The sequence below is a fragment of the Haplochromis burtoni genome, unplaced genomic scaffold (assembly GCF_018398535.1).
Source record: "Haplochromis burtoni strain Fernald_Lab_line unplaced genomic scaffold, NCSU_Asbu1 Contig_62, whole genome shotgun sequence".
Classification (NCBI taxonomy): Eukaryota; Metazoa; Chordata; class Actinopteri; order Cichliformes; family Cichlidae; genus Haplochromis; species Haplochromis burtoni.
The window spans coordinates 1,982,551-2,000,166 of NW_024582423.1; the positions used below are offsets into that span (position 1 = coordinate 1,982,551).

Consider the following 17,616-nt stretch of genomic DNA (forward strand, 5'->3'; position numbering starts at 1 on the left):
ACACACACACACACACACACACACACACACACACACACACACTGCTTGGACATTCCAGGTTTAATAATAATAAGAGCCCTAGGGTGCAGTAAAAGATAACATCACAATAAGTAGTCAACTGAATCACCTGCTCTGTGTCACAGCTGGAGTTGAGAAGCAGCCCTCCCCACATCAGTGATCAGCTTGATGTTTTTCCTCTATAGTCTGCAAGCCTCCAGCGTGCGCTCCTAAAAAATCCTGCAGCAACGCCCAGGGACTGCAACCACACAGTCTCCCACATGACTTACCAGGTCTGTTTTCTTACATCAGATCTACAACAACAAAGCACTTCATTTGCAGGAGGAGCCGGGCTCTAGTCTTGTTTTATTAAATCTTTTTTATAAAGGGAGATGGGGGCTGAACCTACTGAGGTACACCTAGAGTGTAGCCATTCATGAATAAACTTAGTCCATAATCATAACACCAAAGTAGGTAGTAGTAAATCAGTGCAACACCAGCTCTGCATGAATGACAGCAAAAAATAAAATAAAATAAATAAATAAAATTCTGCAGCAGGATCACGTCTTCAGAATGATGTACCCCCCAAAACACAAAGGATTCACTGAAATGTTCATTGTTATAATTGAAAGCTATAGGTTAATTATCAGCACGCATACTGAGTGCACTGCACACTCCCTCACAATCCTCCCCTTCATTCAAACGACTCAGTAAATAACAGGCTAATAAAAACCCATGATATGTGTTCCAGCAAATTAATAAAAACAGGCAATAAAACGAGCTCCCTAGTAAGCGATTTCTATTCCCCGTGTCTTCTGAATGAAATGCTGCATCCATTCAACTTGCACAGGCTAAAGAGAAATTACAATGGGCTGTCCAAACGCAATAATCTCACAGAAATGTTTCGGGTGAGGATGTAATGTTTGAAAATCCTTCGAAGGAGATCGCACAGCCTACCTGTGAATCCAGCCCTGCCTCTCTCAGGGAGCTGTCAGGGAATGATGCGGACTAAATTTCTGTGCAGCGCTCGGATCCGACCACGGAGTTAGTCATTGCGCATGGTGCTCGTCACAAAAGCCTGTGGTTTTATTTATTTATTTTGCCTGGAAGAGTAATCTGTTGCTGAAATGCACAGTGGATCACCCCAGTGCGTGGGAACTGGTCTTCTATCCTGTGCGGAGGATGGAAAGCCCTTGGTACCCTGGGCAGGAAACCCCTGGATGTGAAGTGATAACACTGATGCTCAAGTAGGCAGTCATCACCTGATCCAATTGTCTCCATAACACATTGTCTAAATTTGTCTCGTCATCCAGCAGTCTGTCTTTATGGCGCGTAAACGTGGATTATAGCTTTAAAGGTTGTTTTTTTTAAGCCGTTTTTTAATTGAGTCACTTTTTAAAAATTATATTAAACAACCATGGGGTTTGTTTTTATTCTTCATATGTATGTGCCTACAAGAACCTTTATGTTTTCTGTAAGATAAAATTAGCAGAAACTTTTATTTCCCCTGACGCATCTTCTTCTTTTTCTCCTTCGTCTTCTTCTTTTTAAAAGATAGTTTTAACTATGTAATTTTCAAGAAAAGAAAAAAACAGTAAAGTTCCAACATCAGTGACTCAATTACCGGAGTTTGCCGGCGATTGAATCCTACTGTGAAGATACTGCGCCATCTAATGGATCGAAAAATAATTGCGCGAGGAAAAGGATGAATGCATTTCTTTAGTTGAAGGTTTTGAATTAATCTATAAGGATTCTTTTTTTTTTTATTATTCTAATAAGTTATTTGTAACGTGAATGAAATCAACAATCATCACGGTCATAAATAACCGTTGGCACAGTGGTTATGGCCTGCACTTTATGGTTGTTACAGTGTAGAGTTGACGCCAATGACTGTAGAAAACATGGACGACGCGACAGCGCCTCCTCTCATTGTGCAAAAATGAAGCCAAAATACCCCGCATATGGAGGCTGCCATCTTGCATTTTTGGAGCCAGAGTCTGCGCAGTAGTGACTTGAGGTGGAGCGACTGTGTCACGCTCCCGCCCACACACCCGCTGGACCTGACCTCAACCACGCCCCCCTACACTTTTTACGTAGCCCGTCTGCTCCAGTTTATTTGCTGATGGGTTTACCGCGACTGACTACTCGTTCGATTAAGGTAAATACAACCATGTCACTGTTATGAAAAAGACACACAGCTTAACATCTTATAGTTCTACAACATCTAAAATCACTCTGTTGTTAATTCGTTTGCTAGATTAGCCGCTAGCATACTCTAATGGTCTGTATTATTGAAGGATTCAGCACTCCTTACGTTTTGTTATCCATTTTTAGAAAGCGATAAGATCAGATGTACACTCCACAGAGGCCCAGAGTTACTGTTAATATCAAAAATGTAATGCTGTCCTTTGATATTTTAACATTTAAGACTGAGTGTAATGGATCTAAAACTGTTTAAATCTTCAGAGCCGTCTACAGCCTGGTAACATGGAAACTTTAAAAACAGCAGCAGAAGGTTTTAGTAGTGTAGTTTAATTTGTTCTTTAATTTAATAATAATTTAATAATTGGGGCGATCGTGGCTCAAGAGTTGGGAATTCGCTTTGTAATCGGAAGGTTGCCGGTTCGAGGCCTGGCCTCGCCTTTTGTCAGTGCGCCCCAGGGTGGCTGTGGCTACAATGTAGCTTGCCATCACCAGTGTGTGAATGGGTGGATGACTGGTTGTGTAAAGTGTTTTGGGGTCCTTAGGGACTAATAAAGTGCTATACAAATACAGGCCATTTACAGAGAGTCCATATTATATCAACAGCTACATTCACCCTGGGGAGAAACTAGTGAGGGAGACCATGAGGACTAAGCTGGGTTTCTGGGGTCCAGAGGTTTGGAGAAACTTCTTCCCTTTCTTTCATCACAGCTGTCCTGTGCCAGAAGTTCTGTTGACCCACTGAGAGAGGCTTCATTTGAGAAACACCAGGAAGACTGACGCTCATCGCATTGATCAAGCAGGACTCATGATCTTCACAAGCAGCTCACTCACAGGGAAATCTTCAGCACTCCTCCGTAGGCCTGCCCCAGGACATGGATACACCCAGCATTTCATGAACACTGTGATGGAGACCTTTGGTTTGTGTAATGTTATAAATACTCAGATACTCCCCAGAGGCTCCGGACTTTTACATAAAGATATTATATTCAGTCCTGTAGAAAGTTATATATTTAAAAATATATGATCCTCTCTGGTTACTATGGTATGAATAACTCTGAATTACTTTATAGTAAATAACACACTATCTGCAAAAAACTGTGAAAAATTCCAGATCACAAGTTTGATCACAAGTGACGACCTTTGACCTTCATCAGGTTTTATTTAATTGTGTCAGAGAAAATCAAATGTGCTCATCATGCAGCTGAGTACATCAAGTGTTTAAAACGGAAGCTGTGCAGGTCTGAGATGAGCAGCTCTCTGAAACACCAAACTGAGGTCCTGTTAATGCTGATATTTAGTGACACAGTTATAGGGGTGATTAATCCTTTTGACTTTTTGTCTTTAACTTTATCAATAAAACAGCTGCAGCTTTCACTGACAGCACATGTGGTACTTTAACCTTTGTACTGTTTTCATCAGTTAATTTTGCAGTTAACATGTGAAAATGTTGGATGATCTGTCTGCTTCAGATCCTGGGTATGTGAGGACAGCTCCTGTAATCACAAAGAGAACACAATCATCACAAACTGAAATACAAAGTTTATCTCAAATCTGAAATAGAGCTGATCCTTCTGTCCTCACACACCCAGGATCTGAACCCAATTATAATTTGCTTGATTACATAATACTGTTATATTGTAGCGGGTCAGGGCTGTTCGGGGTTCTGTTTGTACAGTTATGTTTTGTTTATGTTGCCATAGTGACGGGTGACGCCCTCTCGCTGCGACGGTGTGTCCTTCCGGGGTCAGAGGGCGCCCTGTGTGTTGTTGTTGTTGTTGCTGTGCTGTTGCCGCGCTGAGCAGTTAGCTAGCGGCAGTGTTCTTCTGCAGATGTCAATAAACGGCTGTGCTCCCTGGCTAGCTCACGGGAAGCAAGACCAAACGATACCTCCGTCTCCTCCTTGTCTGAGCTCGCCACATTGGTGTCAGAAGTGGGATAGCTCACCCTCGCCGTAATGGAGAGAGACATTCAGAGGCTGGAGCAAGCTATCGAGGAGAACATTCCCTGCTTGGGAAACTGGCGATTGAAAAGAGAGGATGGCTTCTATCTCCTTCCTTTGGCCAGCCTATTACCCCAGCAGGGTACCTGATCACGGGCAGGGCGTACGTGTTGATGGCCCGGATCTTGTTCTTACCATTCAGCTGACTCCTCAGGACTTGCCTGACCCTCTGCAGGTACTTGGTGGTTGCAGCTTTTCTAGCGGCCTCTTCATGGTTCCCATTCGCCTGCGGGATCCCCAGGTACTTGTAACTGTCCTCTATGTCTGCAATGTTGCCTTCTGGTAGTTCAATCCCCTCAGTTCTGACTACCTTCCCTCTCTTTGTTACCATCCGACTACACTTCTCCAGTCCGAACGACATTCCAATGTCATTGCTGTATAGCCTGGTAGTGTGGATCAGTGAATCGATGTCTCGTTCACTCTTGGCATACAGCTTGATGTCATCCATGTACAGGAGGTGGCTGACAACTGCTCCGTTCCGTAGTCGGTATCCGTAGCCAGTCTTGTTAATGATCTCACTGAGGGGGTTCAGGCCTATGCAGAACAGCAGTGGGGACAGAGCATCTCCTTGGTAGATCCCGCACTTGATGGTGACTTGTGCTATGGGCTTGGAGTTGGCCTCTAGTGTTGTACGCCACATCCCCATTGAGTTCCTGATGAAGGCTCTTAGGGTCCCATTGATCTTGTACAATTCTAGGCATTCCAGTATCCAGCTGTGGGGCATTGAGTCATAGGCCTTCTTGTAATCAATCCAGGCAGTGCACAGGTTGGTCAGTCTGGTCTTGCAGTCTCGGCTGACTGTTCTGTCTACCAGTAGCTGGTGTTTTGCGCCTCTGGTATTCTTGCCAATTCCTTTCTGTGTCCCGCTCATGTATTGACCCATGTGCCTGTTCATCTTAGCCGATATGATGCCTGACAGGAGCTTCCATGTAGTACTGAGGCAGGTTATTGGTCGGTAGTTGGAGGGGACCGGTCCCTTCTTGGGGTCCTTGGGGATCAGGACCGTCCGACCTTCGGTTAGCCATTCCGGGTGTCTCTCGTTAACTAGCAGCTGGTTCATTTGTGCTGCCAGACGCTCGTGGAGTGCAGTCAGCTTCTTTAGCCAGTAGGCGTGAACCATGTCGGCAGTTTCCAAGGCCTCAGGTATGGACAGCTTGCTGTATTTCTTAGCACCTTCTTTGTCGCACCTTTCTGCAACTCCGTTAGTTGGCTAACCTCCCTCCGTGCTACTTTGATCTTGCCCTCTAGCCTCCTTCTCCATGGAGGGTACTGCCCCTTGTGGCTGTTCAACTTGTAGCCAAGCATCTCACTGATCACTGCTGCCGTATTGTAGATCAGCTTGTTAGTGTCGGTAATCGTGGTTGTAGGTATTGCCGTAGTGCTGCATTAACATCATCTAGCAGACCTTCTGAGGGTACTTCACGTAATCTTGGTAACCGGCTACGGGGGATCAGGTTTCAAGCTTGGCCATGATCCTATTTTTCAGGTCAGTTCCTCTCGCACTCAACGATCCTTCTCCTATCGCACTTGGGGCTATGTACCCAATCTCGGGTGGGGGTGATGATATCTCCCCCCTGACCTGGCGTCCTGACTCCTCCTTGCCATAGCATTTGTGTTGTACCTCGTCAATCTCTAGCTGTGAGAGCAGTCCCTTCTTTCGAATGTTGGAACACTGAGCTACTAGTTGTTTCGCCGTCATTGTGGATGTTGGGTATCGAAGAATCCATAGGTCCCGCATCCTATTCATGTAGCCCCTTCCGCCGGGGTTACTTGCGTAGTAGCATTCCAACAACGCCCTGTTTTCGTCTCTTGCCCACCGATGCCTTCTTGTTCCAGTAGCCCACTTTTCGTCAGGGTGCCCTGGTTCCTCAACACCTGACGCGGACCTTGTTGATCCGGGCGACGTCCGAGCCGGCATGCCTTCATATTTATCTGTCTCGCTCATGTCTGCGGTAGGCTCGCTTAGCATAGGGGGTCTAGCCTTAGGACCCTTACTGGATACAGACGCCCCAGGCAGGAATCGAACTTGCGATCCTCTGCTCAAGGCGTGTAGTCTAACCACTACCTATCCAGCTGCTATATATATGATAATATATATATATAGTATGATATATATATATATATATATAGTAATTACAAATTATTTGAATGTTTGTATTCTTGTATCACACCCCCTGGCATATGTTAATTTTGTTCTGATTGTATACATGTTCTGTATACTGTTTCTTAATAAAGTTTAATATTTAAAAAAAAAAGTGACATTTGTGGACGCTGGTATTTTTTTACTTGGAGAATTTATCAGTAAAGTTTCAATCTCTGTCACCCCCCTCCTCCCCCCAAAAATAAAATACGTGTTATTGCCAATGACAGTAGAAAACTGTTTTCTACTGTCATTGGTTGTCACACCTACTTGCAAAAAGAGTACAGGAGGACTAAAATAGTACCTTCTCTGCGCTTCCTTCATCGTATTAAAAAGCATACTTGAACGGAAAACGTTTCCGATGTTATTCTGTGGATGTCTGCGCTTAATAAGTATAATTTAAACGACGCTGAGACTCGGTATGAAACATGAGTATTTCTCTTAAGCTGTTTAAGTAGTTTTTCATACTGAGCAACATCTACGCATGCGTGAAACCCGTATTGCCCGTTATGCTATTTTAGGTTTTATATTTAACTTTTATTTATTATTACCGTAGACTGCAAACAGATAGTGTCGATCTGGATTTGTCGGTGCATTAGTGAAGTGCATTGTGGTGTTTTCTACAATCACTGGCATGAACTAGCTTGACTTTCTTTGGTCACATGATGCGACTCCGCAGAAGTCACCTGATTTGTTGTGCTGCTAGTAAGGAAAAAATGGCTGCTCACTTGTCGTACGGTAGAGTGAATTTAAATATATTGAGAGAAGCAGCACGAAAAGAGCTTCGAGAGTTTTTGGACAAATGCGCAGGAAGCAAGGTGACAAACCCGCATACGCCTGTGTAATGTGGTCCAAACACTGGTAGTGGTACTTAATGTGGTCTCTGAGCCTCAGCGTTACCATGAGACTGTCAGTTAACATTATAGTCATAGTTTTATTTTGAATGTGTAAAACAGTACAGATAACGCAGACATATATCTGTATAGGTGCGTCGTATTATAAAATATTCGCGCTACTAGCTAAGTAAAAGTTAGCAAGTATCGCCTGACAGAACATCTTCAGTTCTGCTTACTCACGATTCAAAGCTTTGTTTGCTCTTACTCTCTTACTTTAGGCCATTGTTTGGGACGAATATCTGACGGGACCGTTTGGACTAATAGCTCAGTACTCTCTGTTGAAGGTAAGTGCTTTCTGTTTACAAACCCATTTCTAAAAATGTTAAGAAGCTGTGCTTTGTGGGAATGCAATGATTTGCAAATCTCCTAAACCAATATATAAATGGAAAACGTCAGAGCTTTATACTGTTTAATGAAAAAATATTTGGCCCTTTTGAATGTGATGGCAACAAGACAACTGAAAACGTTGGTACACGAAGAACAGTCCGGAAAAGTAATTGGTACTAAAATGAAATAGCTTGAGGAACATTTGGTAACAGGTCAGTAACATGATTTGTACATATCAGCCATAGTTGAACGTGATCCAGAAATGCTACTGTCTGCTAATGTAAAATGCAAAGTGGAAAACTATTCTGTGGTCAGATGAATTAAGACTTTAAATTATTTTTGCAAAACGTGGATGTTGTGTCCTCAGGACTAAACAGGAAAGGCAGCATCTGACTTATTATCAGCACTGAGTTCAAAAACCTGCACCTTTGATGGAGCTGCATTCATGCCTGTGGAATTGGTAGTCTACATATCTAGCAATGCTGAAAACAGGTTTGACATATGCTCCTATCCAGACTGGATAGGACAGCAGTCTTTTTGCACATTTCAGCAAAAGACTGCTAAACCGCATTAAGCATCTATTACAACAGCATGCATTCATAGTTGAAGAGTCTACTGAACTATCCTGCCTACATTCTAGACTTTTCACCAGCTGAAAGCATTTGGCACATCGTGAAATCAAAAATACAACAAATTAGACTCGAAACTGTAGAGCAGCTAGAATTGTATATCAGACAAGAAAGATACAGTGTTCCTCTCCTAAAAGTCCAGCCGCTAGTCTCCTCAGTTTGTGGTAAAGATACCCATGCCCTTTTTTGAGATGTACTGGTGTCGCCAAATTAAAAATAATCAAATATTTTTCTTGGTCCATTTTCTTATTTTAAATCTTTTATGTTTTCTGTTATTTTTTTAGTGTAAAAGAAATATGTGTTCATGGGATTTTCAAATCTTGGAATTCTGTATTTATTTGCACATTATTTTTTGGAAGTGTTTGCACAATTTATGTCTAAATTAACTCAGACAACAGACAAGGCCCACGTCTTATTATCTAGTTTCTTTTAACACTAATGTCATGTGTCTAATGTTGCTGAGGGTGTTGTTTTAACTTGTCGTTTATTATGGTGTGTTCAGGAACATGAAGTGGAAAAGATGTTCACCCTCAAGAATGGGAGGCTTCCCCCTGCTGATGTCAAAAATATCATCTTTTTTGTCCGGCCCAGACTGGAACTTATGGACATCATTGCGGACAATATAACTAGGTGAGTGTATGTGTCTCAACTTCAATCTGCGATAAAGACAAGGTTTTGTTTTCTTGTCCTTTCTCTCACTTTGCATAGCTATCCACACTTTGCAACATGAATTGTGCTACTCTTTAGTGAGGATAGACACCATTCATCCCGAGACTTTCATATTTTGTTCGTGCCTCGGCGGAGCATGCTGTGCGAACAGCGGCTGAAGGAGCAGGGCGTGCTGGCCTCTTTCATCAACATCGATGAGTATATCCTGGACCTGATTCCCTACGATGGGGACCTGCTGTCCATGGAGTATGAAAGTGCTTTCAGGGTGTGTTCAGGTTGCAGAGTACAAATATGTATCATATACTTGCTTTGGTGGAATCTCTCATATACACATAAATTACTCCCCTTTGTCTCACTCAGGAGTGCTACCTGGAAAATGACCAAACAAGTCTGTACCACACAGCCAAAGGCCTCATGACCTTGCAGGCTCTGTATGGCACCATTCCACAGATATATGGGAAAGGAGAATGTGCACGGGTGAGCATGGTGTAACCTGCAATAATTTCTGTTTTATATGAAAGCAGAGGCTCTGCAGCAGCGAGGTGAATACAGTTTTCTGATAAACAAATGCTCTGCTTGTTATCAGCTCGTTGCCAACATGATGTTGAGGATGAAGAGGGAGTTTGCTGGCAGTCAGAATCAGATTCTACCCGTGTTCGATACCCTTCTTCTCCTTGATCGTAACGTTGACCTGCTCACCCCTCTGGCCACACAGCTCACCTATGAGGGTCTCATTGACGAGATTTACGGAATCAGTAATGGTATGAATAAATCAATTAGAGTTCTTATTCTTATGTTTGCATGTTGAGCCTCAGTAATATTTATTGTATCTGACATCTGCATATCCCGCTGTTTCTTTTGCAACTTTATTTTTAATCAAAAAGCAAAGCAGGATTACACTTGAACATTAAAATTAATCTTCTTTTTTTCTCCAATATTTGACATATTGTAGTGTTGAGGTGGAGGTTAGTTTCTCCAGCAGTTTGATGATGTCTGCAGTCTAGTGATCCTTGTTTGGATGCTTGCCTGCAGACATTTCTGTGTGGTAGCTTTTCATGCAAGTAGTGTTACTATCCTGAGCCATAAGTTTTTCAGGGATTATTTTATTTTTAGTCTTTTTTTTTTTAAATTCTATGCTTTCACTCCAGGTTATGTCAAGCTGCCTCCTGAGAAGTTTGCACAGAAGAAGCAAGGTGAAGGGAGTAAAGATTTGCCGACCGAGCCCAAGAAGTTACAGCTCAACTCAGCAGAGGAGCTGTATGCGGAAATCCGGGACAAAAATTTCAATGCTGTTGGAGCAGCACTAAGCAAAAAAGCTAAAATAATATCTGCCGCCTTTGAGGTTAGCCTTGTTTTGGATACATTTTTGCTTTTTTTCCCTTCTTTGCTTACATGTGGTGATCATAGTGTGAAATTTCCTTCATTCCAATCCGGGTACTTTCGGGGAGCAACATGAGATCAGTTTCAGATATTCTTGCTAGGCCAAACAACAAGTAAAGGAGTGCTATGGTCCAGTGCATTATAACTGTAGCATGTCAAAGCCTTGAATTTTATTACTGAGGTGTTTTGTGTGATAGTGGTTAAAGATTATTTGGATGCTGCATCATGCTTGTTTCATCTCTTCTTGTCTCTCAGGAGCGCCATAATGCCAAAACGGTGGGAGAAATTAAGCAGTTTGTCTCCCAGCTGCCTCACATGCAGGCAGCCCGAAGCTCACTGGCTAACCACACTTCTATTGCCGAGCTGATCAAAGACATCACAAGTGCGTATATAATCCAATGCTTTCCCATCAAATCACATTATGTTTTTTAGCATACATCTCGCTCAGTTTTTGGCTTTAAAGTCTTTAAAGACAACTATTTCCATCAATATCCATTACTATGTAGTAAATCATCTATCATCTCATGTTTCAGCATCCGAGGCCTTCTTTGATAATCTAACAGTGGAGCAGGAATTTATGACTGGTGTTGACACAGACAAGGTATTTTTCATCGAGTTACCTATTTTCCTCCCTAAGATAAGTTGTTACACGTTATCAAAAACACGTATATATTAGATAAACCTGTTCAACCATTCTCACACGGCCTGCAGCTCCATGTATTTAGGCTACGTTCACACTGCAGGCGAAAGCGCATCAAATCCGATTTTTTTGACCCTATGCGACCCATATCCGATCATGGCATGACAGTGTGAACAGCACAAATCCGATATTTTCAAATCCGATCTGGGTCACTTTCGTATGTGGTACTGAATCCGATAGATATCTGATGTTTTAGAAAGCGACTGCTGTTTGAACGGTCAGGTCGCATTTAATCCGTCTTTTACGTCACTGACACAAGACAGATGCCAATTATCAGCTCCGGAGAAGACATCGCGAACGCCTCCTGGCCATCACATGTAGATGTTAGTGAAACTGCTGGGAAGACAAAGTTGGAGAAACGTGAACATTTTATTTGTACTGTATAATCTGCAGATTCTGACAGAAATCTGCAACTATCCTTTAAAGCACCGCTCCTCTCTAAAACAGCAATAAGGATAATTATTAGGTTATTTACATTATTATGTAAATAACAAAATAACTTAAAGCAAAAATCGGGAGAGGTAAAGTCCAAAACAAGTCTTTATATTAAGGGCCATCAGTCAAACAATACTGTTTGCTCTGGGTCTAAACAGAGCACGTTGTGTGTGACGTCTTCTTTTGCACATGCGGGCCGCTTTGAGGGTTCACACTAGAGAGCGTTTGCTGTCACATTTTATTTGTAGTGTGAACAAGCAGACAAAAAAAATTGGATTTGATCAAAAAATTGGAATTGAGCATTAAGACCTGCAGTGTGAACGTAGCCTTAGATACTAAACAAACTGAGCATCTGAATGGGAGGAAAGGTGATGTAAGTGGCTTTGAACATGACATGGTTGTTGATGCCAGATGAGCTGGTATGAGAATTTCACAACTGCTGATCTCCTGGGAGTTTCCCTACACAACCCTATTTGCATCCTTGATGTACACCCAGCAAATCTGCAGCAAGTTTGTGATGCTTTCATTTAAATACAAACTAAAATCTTTGAGGAATGTTTCTTCATGGTATAGATCCAACAGGATTTCCAGCACCTTGTTGAATCTATACCATGAAGAATTAAGGCAGTTCTGTAGGCAAAAGGGAGTCCAATCCAGTAGTTGCAAGGTGTGTTTTTATAGGTGCTGTTTCACAGGATTTTTAGTAAAAGTTCACTAAACACCCTAAAATTATGTGACTATGCAGGTGAACACGTATATAGAAGACTGCATTGCCCAGAAGGATCCCCTGATCAAGATCCTGCGTCTGGTGTGTATGCAGTCAGTCTGCAACAATGGCCTCAAACACAAGGTGATGGACTACTACAAGAGGGAGATTCTCCAGGTAAAGACATAAAGAAGCTTTCTCTGCACCCTTGGCTGAATCAAAAAATGATTATTTGCTGTGTCATAATTAAAACTGGATGGTTTTGAACTTTTTTCCTCCCCCTGTGTGAAGACCTATGGTTATGAACACATGCTCACGCTGAACAACCTAGAGAAGGCTGGTCTTTTAAAGCCACAGACAGGCTCACGGAATAACTACCCCACTATTAGAAAAACTCTTAAACTGTGGATGGAGGACGCCAATGAGCAGGTACTCAATATACAAAAAAAGGAAAGCAGTTAATGGATTAAACTCATGAAAAAGCAAGGGCTGACGTTTGTGAGTTTTTCTGTTCTTTCAGAATCCCAACGACATCTCATATGTGTACAGTGGCTATTCTCCTCTTAGCATCCGACTGACTCAGATCTTGGCACGGCCTGGGTGGCGCAGCATCGAAGAGGTGCTGAAAATGCTTCCCGGCCCACACTTTGAGGAGAGACAACAGCTTCCCTCTGGGCTCCATAAGAAACGTAAGGACTAAGAGAAGCTAGGACTGCTCTTTGCCCTGCTGCTCACAACAGAACAAAAACAGCCACCCTCCTGCTCTGTGTAGATAAGACACAGGATTTGTTTATGTCAGATGCTGAATAGCGGCAGATTTATGGCATGTAGCCAATGGTGCCACATAGCCACTGTTAGCTTGTCGTTTTTTTGTGTGCCTTTCTTGATAGAAAGGCTGAAAAACCACTCTGTGCTTGATTTGTGAGTGACAGCCAGTGTTTTCCTTTTGTTTTCCTCCATCTTTTCATTTTGGCAGTAGTAGGTGTTGCACTGATGTGAATAATGAATTTAATTATACACTCTGTTTGAAATGTGCTAATTAGAACTGTGTTTGGGCATTAGACAGTTGACTTGTTGCTACATGCCTGCCTTGCATTAGTTTTTAAAGGTGATAATAGAGGACTCTAATCTGGGGGGAGTGTATGGCTAAATAAGGGTTTTCACATTTTTTTAAAAATTGTGCTTTAACAGAGGGTGGATTGCTATTTGCTTTACATTGAGTTGTGTTTTATTAACATTTATATTTGGTAGTATTTAAAGGATTTACCAGGTCAGAGTGGAATTAAGGAAAAACAATAAAATATCCTTTGCTATTGTTAATATATTTAGTTTTTATGTTGCATTTTAGTGACTTGCATCTCCTCTCAATGTCCAACAGGCCAGCAGGGAGAGAATCGGACAACGCTGGTGTTCTTCCTCGGTGGTGTGACGTATGCAGAAATAGCTGCTCTCCGTTTCCTCTCTCAAGTGGAAGACAGCGGGATGGAGTATGTTATAGCCACCACAAAACTCATAAATGGCACAACTTGGATCAAATCCCTCATGGACCGCCCTGAATCCCCAACACAATGAGTCACCTGCACGTACACCTGGCCACATCAAAAAGCCCATCTACCAGAAAAGCTCAGCTACTGTTTTTTTTATGTCCACATCACTGTCCTGCAGGTGTTTCATTGATGTCTCTTCCGGTTTAAAGAGAGACCGGCTCTTTCAAAGTTGCCCTGTGAAAATATCTTTATGTCAAAGTAACTGTTACCTACTATGGCACTGCAGCCTTAGGCATTTCCACTTTCTAATCGCCTGAGTGATGCCACCCTTTGTTTTGCAAAGTCCTGTTTGCAAAGTCGGATGTTTGTGTCGGCCGTTTTCTTTTCTTGATGTGTTTACCGTGGGTTGGTCTGACTGAGAAATGCTCATAGTACAGCAAAACGTAGCTCTGAAGCATAGCTTGCTTTATCATCTGTTTTGCCCTAAACAAGAGTTTAATTAGAATTTACAAAATTACACATTTTTTCTTTTCTAAAAGAAAAAAAAAAAGGCTGAACAAGCAATGGAGACAATCTGGTGATTTTTATTTTATTTATTTTTTTTGCAGAGGACTCTTCCCCCTGCTGGACATTAGAGAAAAAGCAGGTTTAGGGCAGCCGGAGGCTACATCTGTCTTTTATATACATTCCATAATCTTTACTGTCCTCCCTTTGAGTTGCACCCGTATCGTGCAATTTAAAGGTTTATTGATGTCTAATGAACTTTGTCCTTTGGTTGTGTTTCTGTCATTGCAGCTATTGCTTTTCTGCTACTGTATATATACTGTATATAGAATTAAAACATATTTGTGATGCCATAGAAGAGTAATGATGCATTTGATTTGCATTTTTGAAAGCTTTTGTAGTTGTCTTTTGTTTGTTTTCCTTTGCTTGGATTAAAAATGGCTAAATAAAGTCTTAAACTATAATTAGTGTCACATTACTTGGTCATGTGATAAGCCATTTTGATTATTGTAAATTGGGCAATTTTTTGGTGAGGAAAGCTGATTGCAAGCGGCTGAAAAGCAGGGATGAGAGTGTATTCCTCAGCAGTGCTCCAGTTCTCTGAAGGAGCAATTAGCGCAGTAACAGGCCTCCTGATCATCCGATAATGGCCCTGTGCTGTCTGGAGAGCTCAGCCCACGGCAGCCCATGATTTGACAGCACAGGACACTGATTGAATTAGGAGGCCATTTGCTCCATGTTCCGGTAGAGGATAACTCTGCGGCAGGAGGGTGTTTGATCTCTGTATCAGTCAATACCTTCTCCGTGCCTGACGCTATATATATAGGGAGACCTGCTGACAGCACTCAGATATTTTGGTAACCTCTGTTTGGCTAATCTTTGTAGTTTTTCCTTCATGCTGCTTGTGTAAAAGTCTTGGAAACTACTTTGGTAAATTATTCAGAGAATACTTAAATCTGTAAATTTTGGCCTGCTGTTTCCTTGAGGAGCAGGTGCAACAACACTTTTATTGCCATTAAATAAATCCCAGGGGATTCAGATCCTTGTGATCAGTTTTTCCTTTTGGCTCCTCCTCTCCCACAAGGGCTTGAAACGCTCAAGACGGCACACATCAACTTGGACTTCAGGGCTAGAAGCACAGGAGCCCTTCTGATCAGCTCCTGTCCTGCTCCATCAACACAAAGGTGTAAGTGTTTCCTTTTTTATAAAAAAAAGAAATTATGCCTTTACCTCATGTGGACTTATCTGGCATTCATGCATGTTTACATTTGTCACTTTATGCACAGTTTGTCTGTTTTTGATAGCAAGATAAAAATTTTAAGAAGATAACAGACACTCAACTTTCTTTATTTTAACGAGGAGACATAATAAAAGTATACATTTTTATAAGCAAAATTTATTGTGACTAACGCGGTTCTTGTATGGGTGTGGCTGTTGTTTAATAGTGTGGAAAAAAATGACCTTAAAAAACAGATTCACCATGCAGGAATTGTTCTTGTTTTCATATCCAAAAGCAGTAAAGGCGAATGATGTTCAGTATATTATTTGCAACTGTACGCAAACAAAGCAGATCGATACTGAACCCATTTGTGCAACTTGGGGGATAAATTATTAACGCCAGTCTTTCCTCGGCTTTTACATTGCCAGGAATAAATAACTTTGCGCTTATAATACAAGTTAATATGAAGATGCATCCTGGTGTTTTTGTCTAAATTTCCATACGTTAAATTTAAATCATTCATACTGCCGGTGTTGCTTGCAGTACATATATGTTTAATGAACTTTCAGCCACCTGTCTTGATTCTAATTCTTTTCTTTTGTACTGAAATCTAACAAATGTGTTTGTTTGAAGAATGGGGCGAGGCCAAAACATGGGACACCTAACCCAGCTTGGTCGGAGGCAAATGACACAGCAGGAGCCCCAGGATGTGGACCCCTTGTTTATCCGCTTCCTCCGGACATTCAAGGAAATCCTCAAATTTGTTCTCTTCAGTTACACTGTGCTGTTTGGCGCTTTGCTCCTTGCCAGGTGGACCACTTATTTTATGATAGGAAAATAAAGTGAAAACACCTGTTGGAGAATAAGCCAGATCTTGGACTTATTAGTGGTGTTTATCAGGCAGACCTTGGGATTTGCGGCCTATGAAGTTTCCATAAAACGATAATAAGAGCTGGATTTATCATGTTTTCTTATGTGATTCACATAGTGGAGCTTGTGGCTTCTTGACACGACATTTCTCAGTGAACAAAACAAAGTGTTTAGAGAAACCCGTCGGTGAAACTTATTTTAACGCTGTTGGAATCCAGTGTGTTTGTTTTTAAATGTATATTAATAATGTACGTGTTACAAACGAGCACAGAGAAGCTATAAACCATGTTTGTATGGTGGTGTAGTATACACTGAACTATTTTATGTATTGTAAAAATGTTTATGTAAATACTACTTATCATCGGTATTGATAATGTTCATGTGTATTGATTTTTGTGTTCCAGTGCTAATATCTACTGAGTGAAGGGAAGCAAAGCTTTCCCCTCTGATGGGTTTTCATATGTCTAAGAAAGCTGAACCAGTAGGCAGACACAGCAAGTAACTGCTCCGAAAGGGATTAAAGCCTCAAGGTTTATATGACAATAAATTTGTGGTAATTTGATGAATACCAAATTTGGTTGGCAAGACTGTATTCACCACCAAAACACAATATAATCAGAAATGGTTTAAGTCTCAGAGACAGCAGGTAAGGACAGAGCAGTAGCCCTGCTGGTGTTTTTCCAGTATTAAAGCTGTTGTAGATGATTTGTTGGCCAATAATCTGTCAAAAAGTATCTCAAATATATCTCTCATGAGTGATACAGAGTCATTCTGAAGCAGAAAGGATATTCCTGTCACAATATAGAAGCTGTGGTCAGTTTTTGGCGAAAGGGACTTTTACATATTATTTATTTACAGCAGGTGAGAAGTCTCACTGATATTAAAAAAATCTTTTTAAAGAAAGATCTGGCTAATAGGGGAGTAAAATTTGTAATAAATATAACATCACAGTTCCATAAAGATACTTGAAGAAGCCAGAACGGACTGGATTAGTTATAATGTAGAACACAGAGCAGAAACAATAAGCCAGAGTGATAAACTTGCAAAACACATCATTTCCCCTTCATAAATTCTGTTGACTACAGTCCATTTATATTACAACCAAAAATATTAGGGTACATATAAAAACACACATAGAAAAATAACTATTTGGCACAACATCGGAAGCAGAGCCACAGCAGAGCGATCGTTTTATAGTTATTTAAAACTATAATCTCACATTTTCATCAATTTTACAAATAACCGTGAGAGTCGTTTTAAATGTCCCAGAAAGACATGGAAGTGTGACAGTGGTGCCAATAGAGGTGAAGTCAGCTATTTAGTAATAGTCTGCAGTGACGTAAAACTGTTAGCAACAAAAAGCTGCTGTCACGTTTTAGCCAAGAGGCGCATTATGAGTTTTGTGACTGAAAGTTGCAAGGCAACATTAACAAAAGTAAAACAGTGTGAATGC

The 17,616-nt window shown here is 41.4% G+C and overlaps 2 protein-coding genes and 1 long non-coding RNA gene across 7 annotated transcripts in view; 1 reads left to right on the top strand and 2 right to left on the bottom strand.

The window, feature by feature from the left end:
* Positions 1 to 1,277, bottom strand: part of LOC102291522 (rabphilin-3A) — a 19,339-nt gene extending 18,062 nt beyond the window's left edge. The window contains exon 1 of one of the 4 annotated variants that reach the window (XM_005922737.3): positions 955 to 1,277. The gene's annotated coding sequence lies outside the window, so the exon portion shown is untranslated. Of the gene's footprint in view, positions 1 to 127; positions 931 to 954 lie in introns of those variants that run through there. The other 3 variants (XM_042221198.1, XM_005922736.3, XM_005922738.3) reach the window with 3 other exon arrangements.
* A 2,037-nt stretch (positions 1,278 to 3,314) lies between these two features.
* LOC102293745 overlaps positions 3,315 to 17,616 on the bottom strand; it is a 33,097-nt gene continuing 18,795 nt past the window's right edge. Inside the window, exon 3 of the long non-coding RNA XR_315839.3 lies at positions 3,315 to 3,695. This is a non-coding gene — a long non-coding RNA (uncharacterized LOC102293745). The remainder of the gene's footprint in view (positions 3,696 to 17,616) is intronic.
* On the top strand, positions 7,006 to 14,538 carry vps33a (VPS33A core subunit of CORVET and HOPS complexes). 2 transcript variants are annotated; one of them, XM_005922743.3, is made up of 13 exons: positions 7,006 to 7,159; positions 7,456 to 7,521; positions 8,696 to 8,823; positions 8,941 to 9,127; positions 9,223 to 9,339; positions 9,449 to 9,623; positions 10,011 to 10,204; positions 10,498 to 10,624; positions 10,776 to 10,843; positions 12,123 to 12,260; positions 12,375 to 12,512; positions 12,604 to 12,772; positions 13,462 to 14,538. In XM_005922743.3, the coding sequence occupies exons 1-13, from the start codon at positions 7,007 to 7,009 to the stop codon at positions 13,653 to 13,655; spliced, it is 1,854 nt and encodes a 617-aa protein (XP_005922805.2). In that variant the 5' UTR covers position 7,006; the 3' UTR covers positions 13,656 to 14,538. The 2 variants fall into 2 exon arrangements, with proteins under 2 accessions (XP_005922805.2, XP_005922806.1); XM_005922744.3 differs by lacking the exon at positions 7,006 to 7,159 and adding an exon at positions 7,181 to 7,327.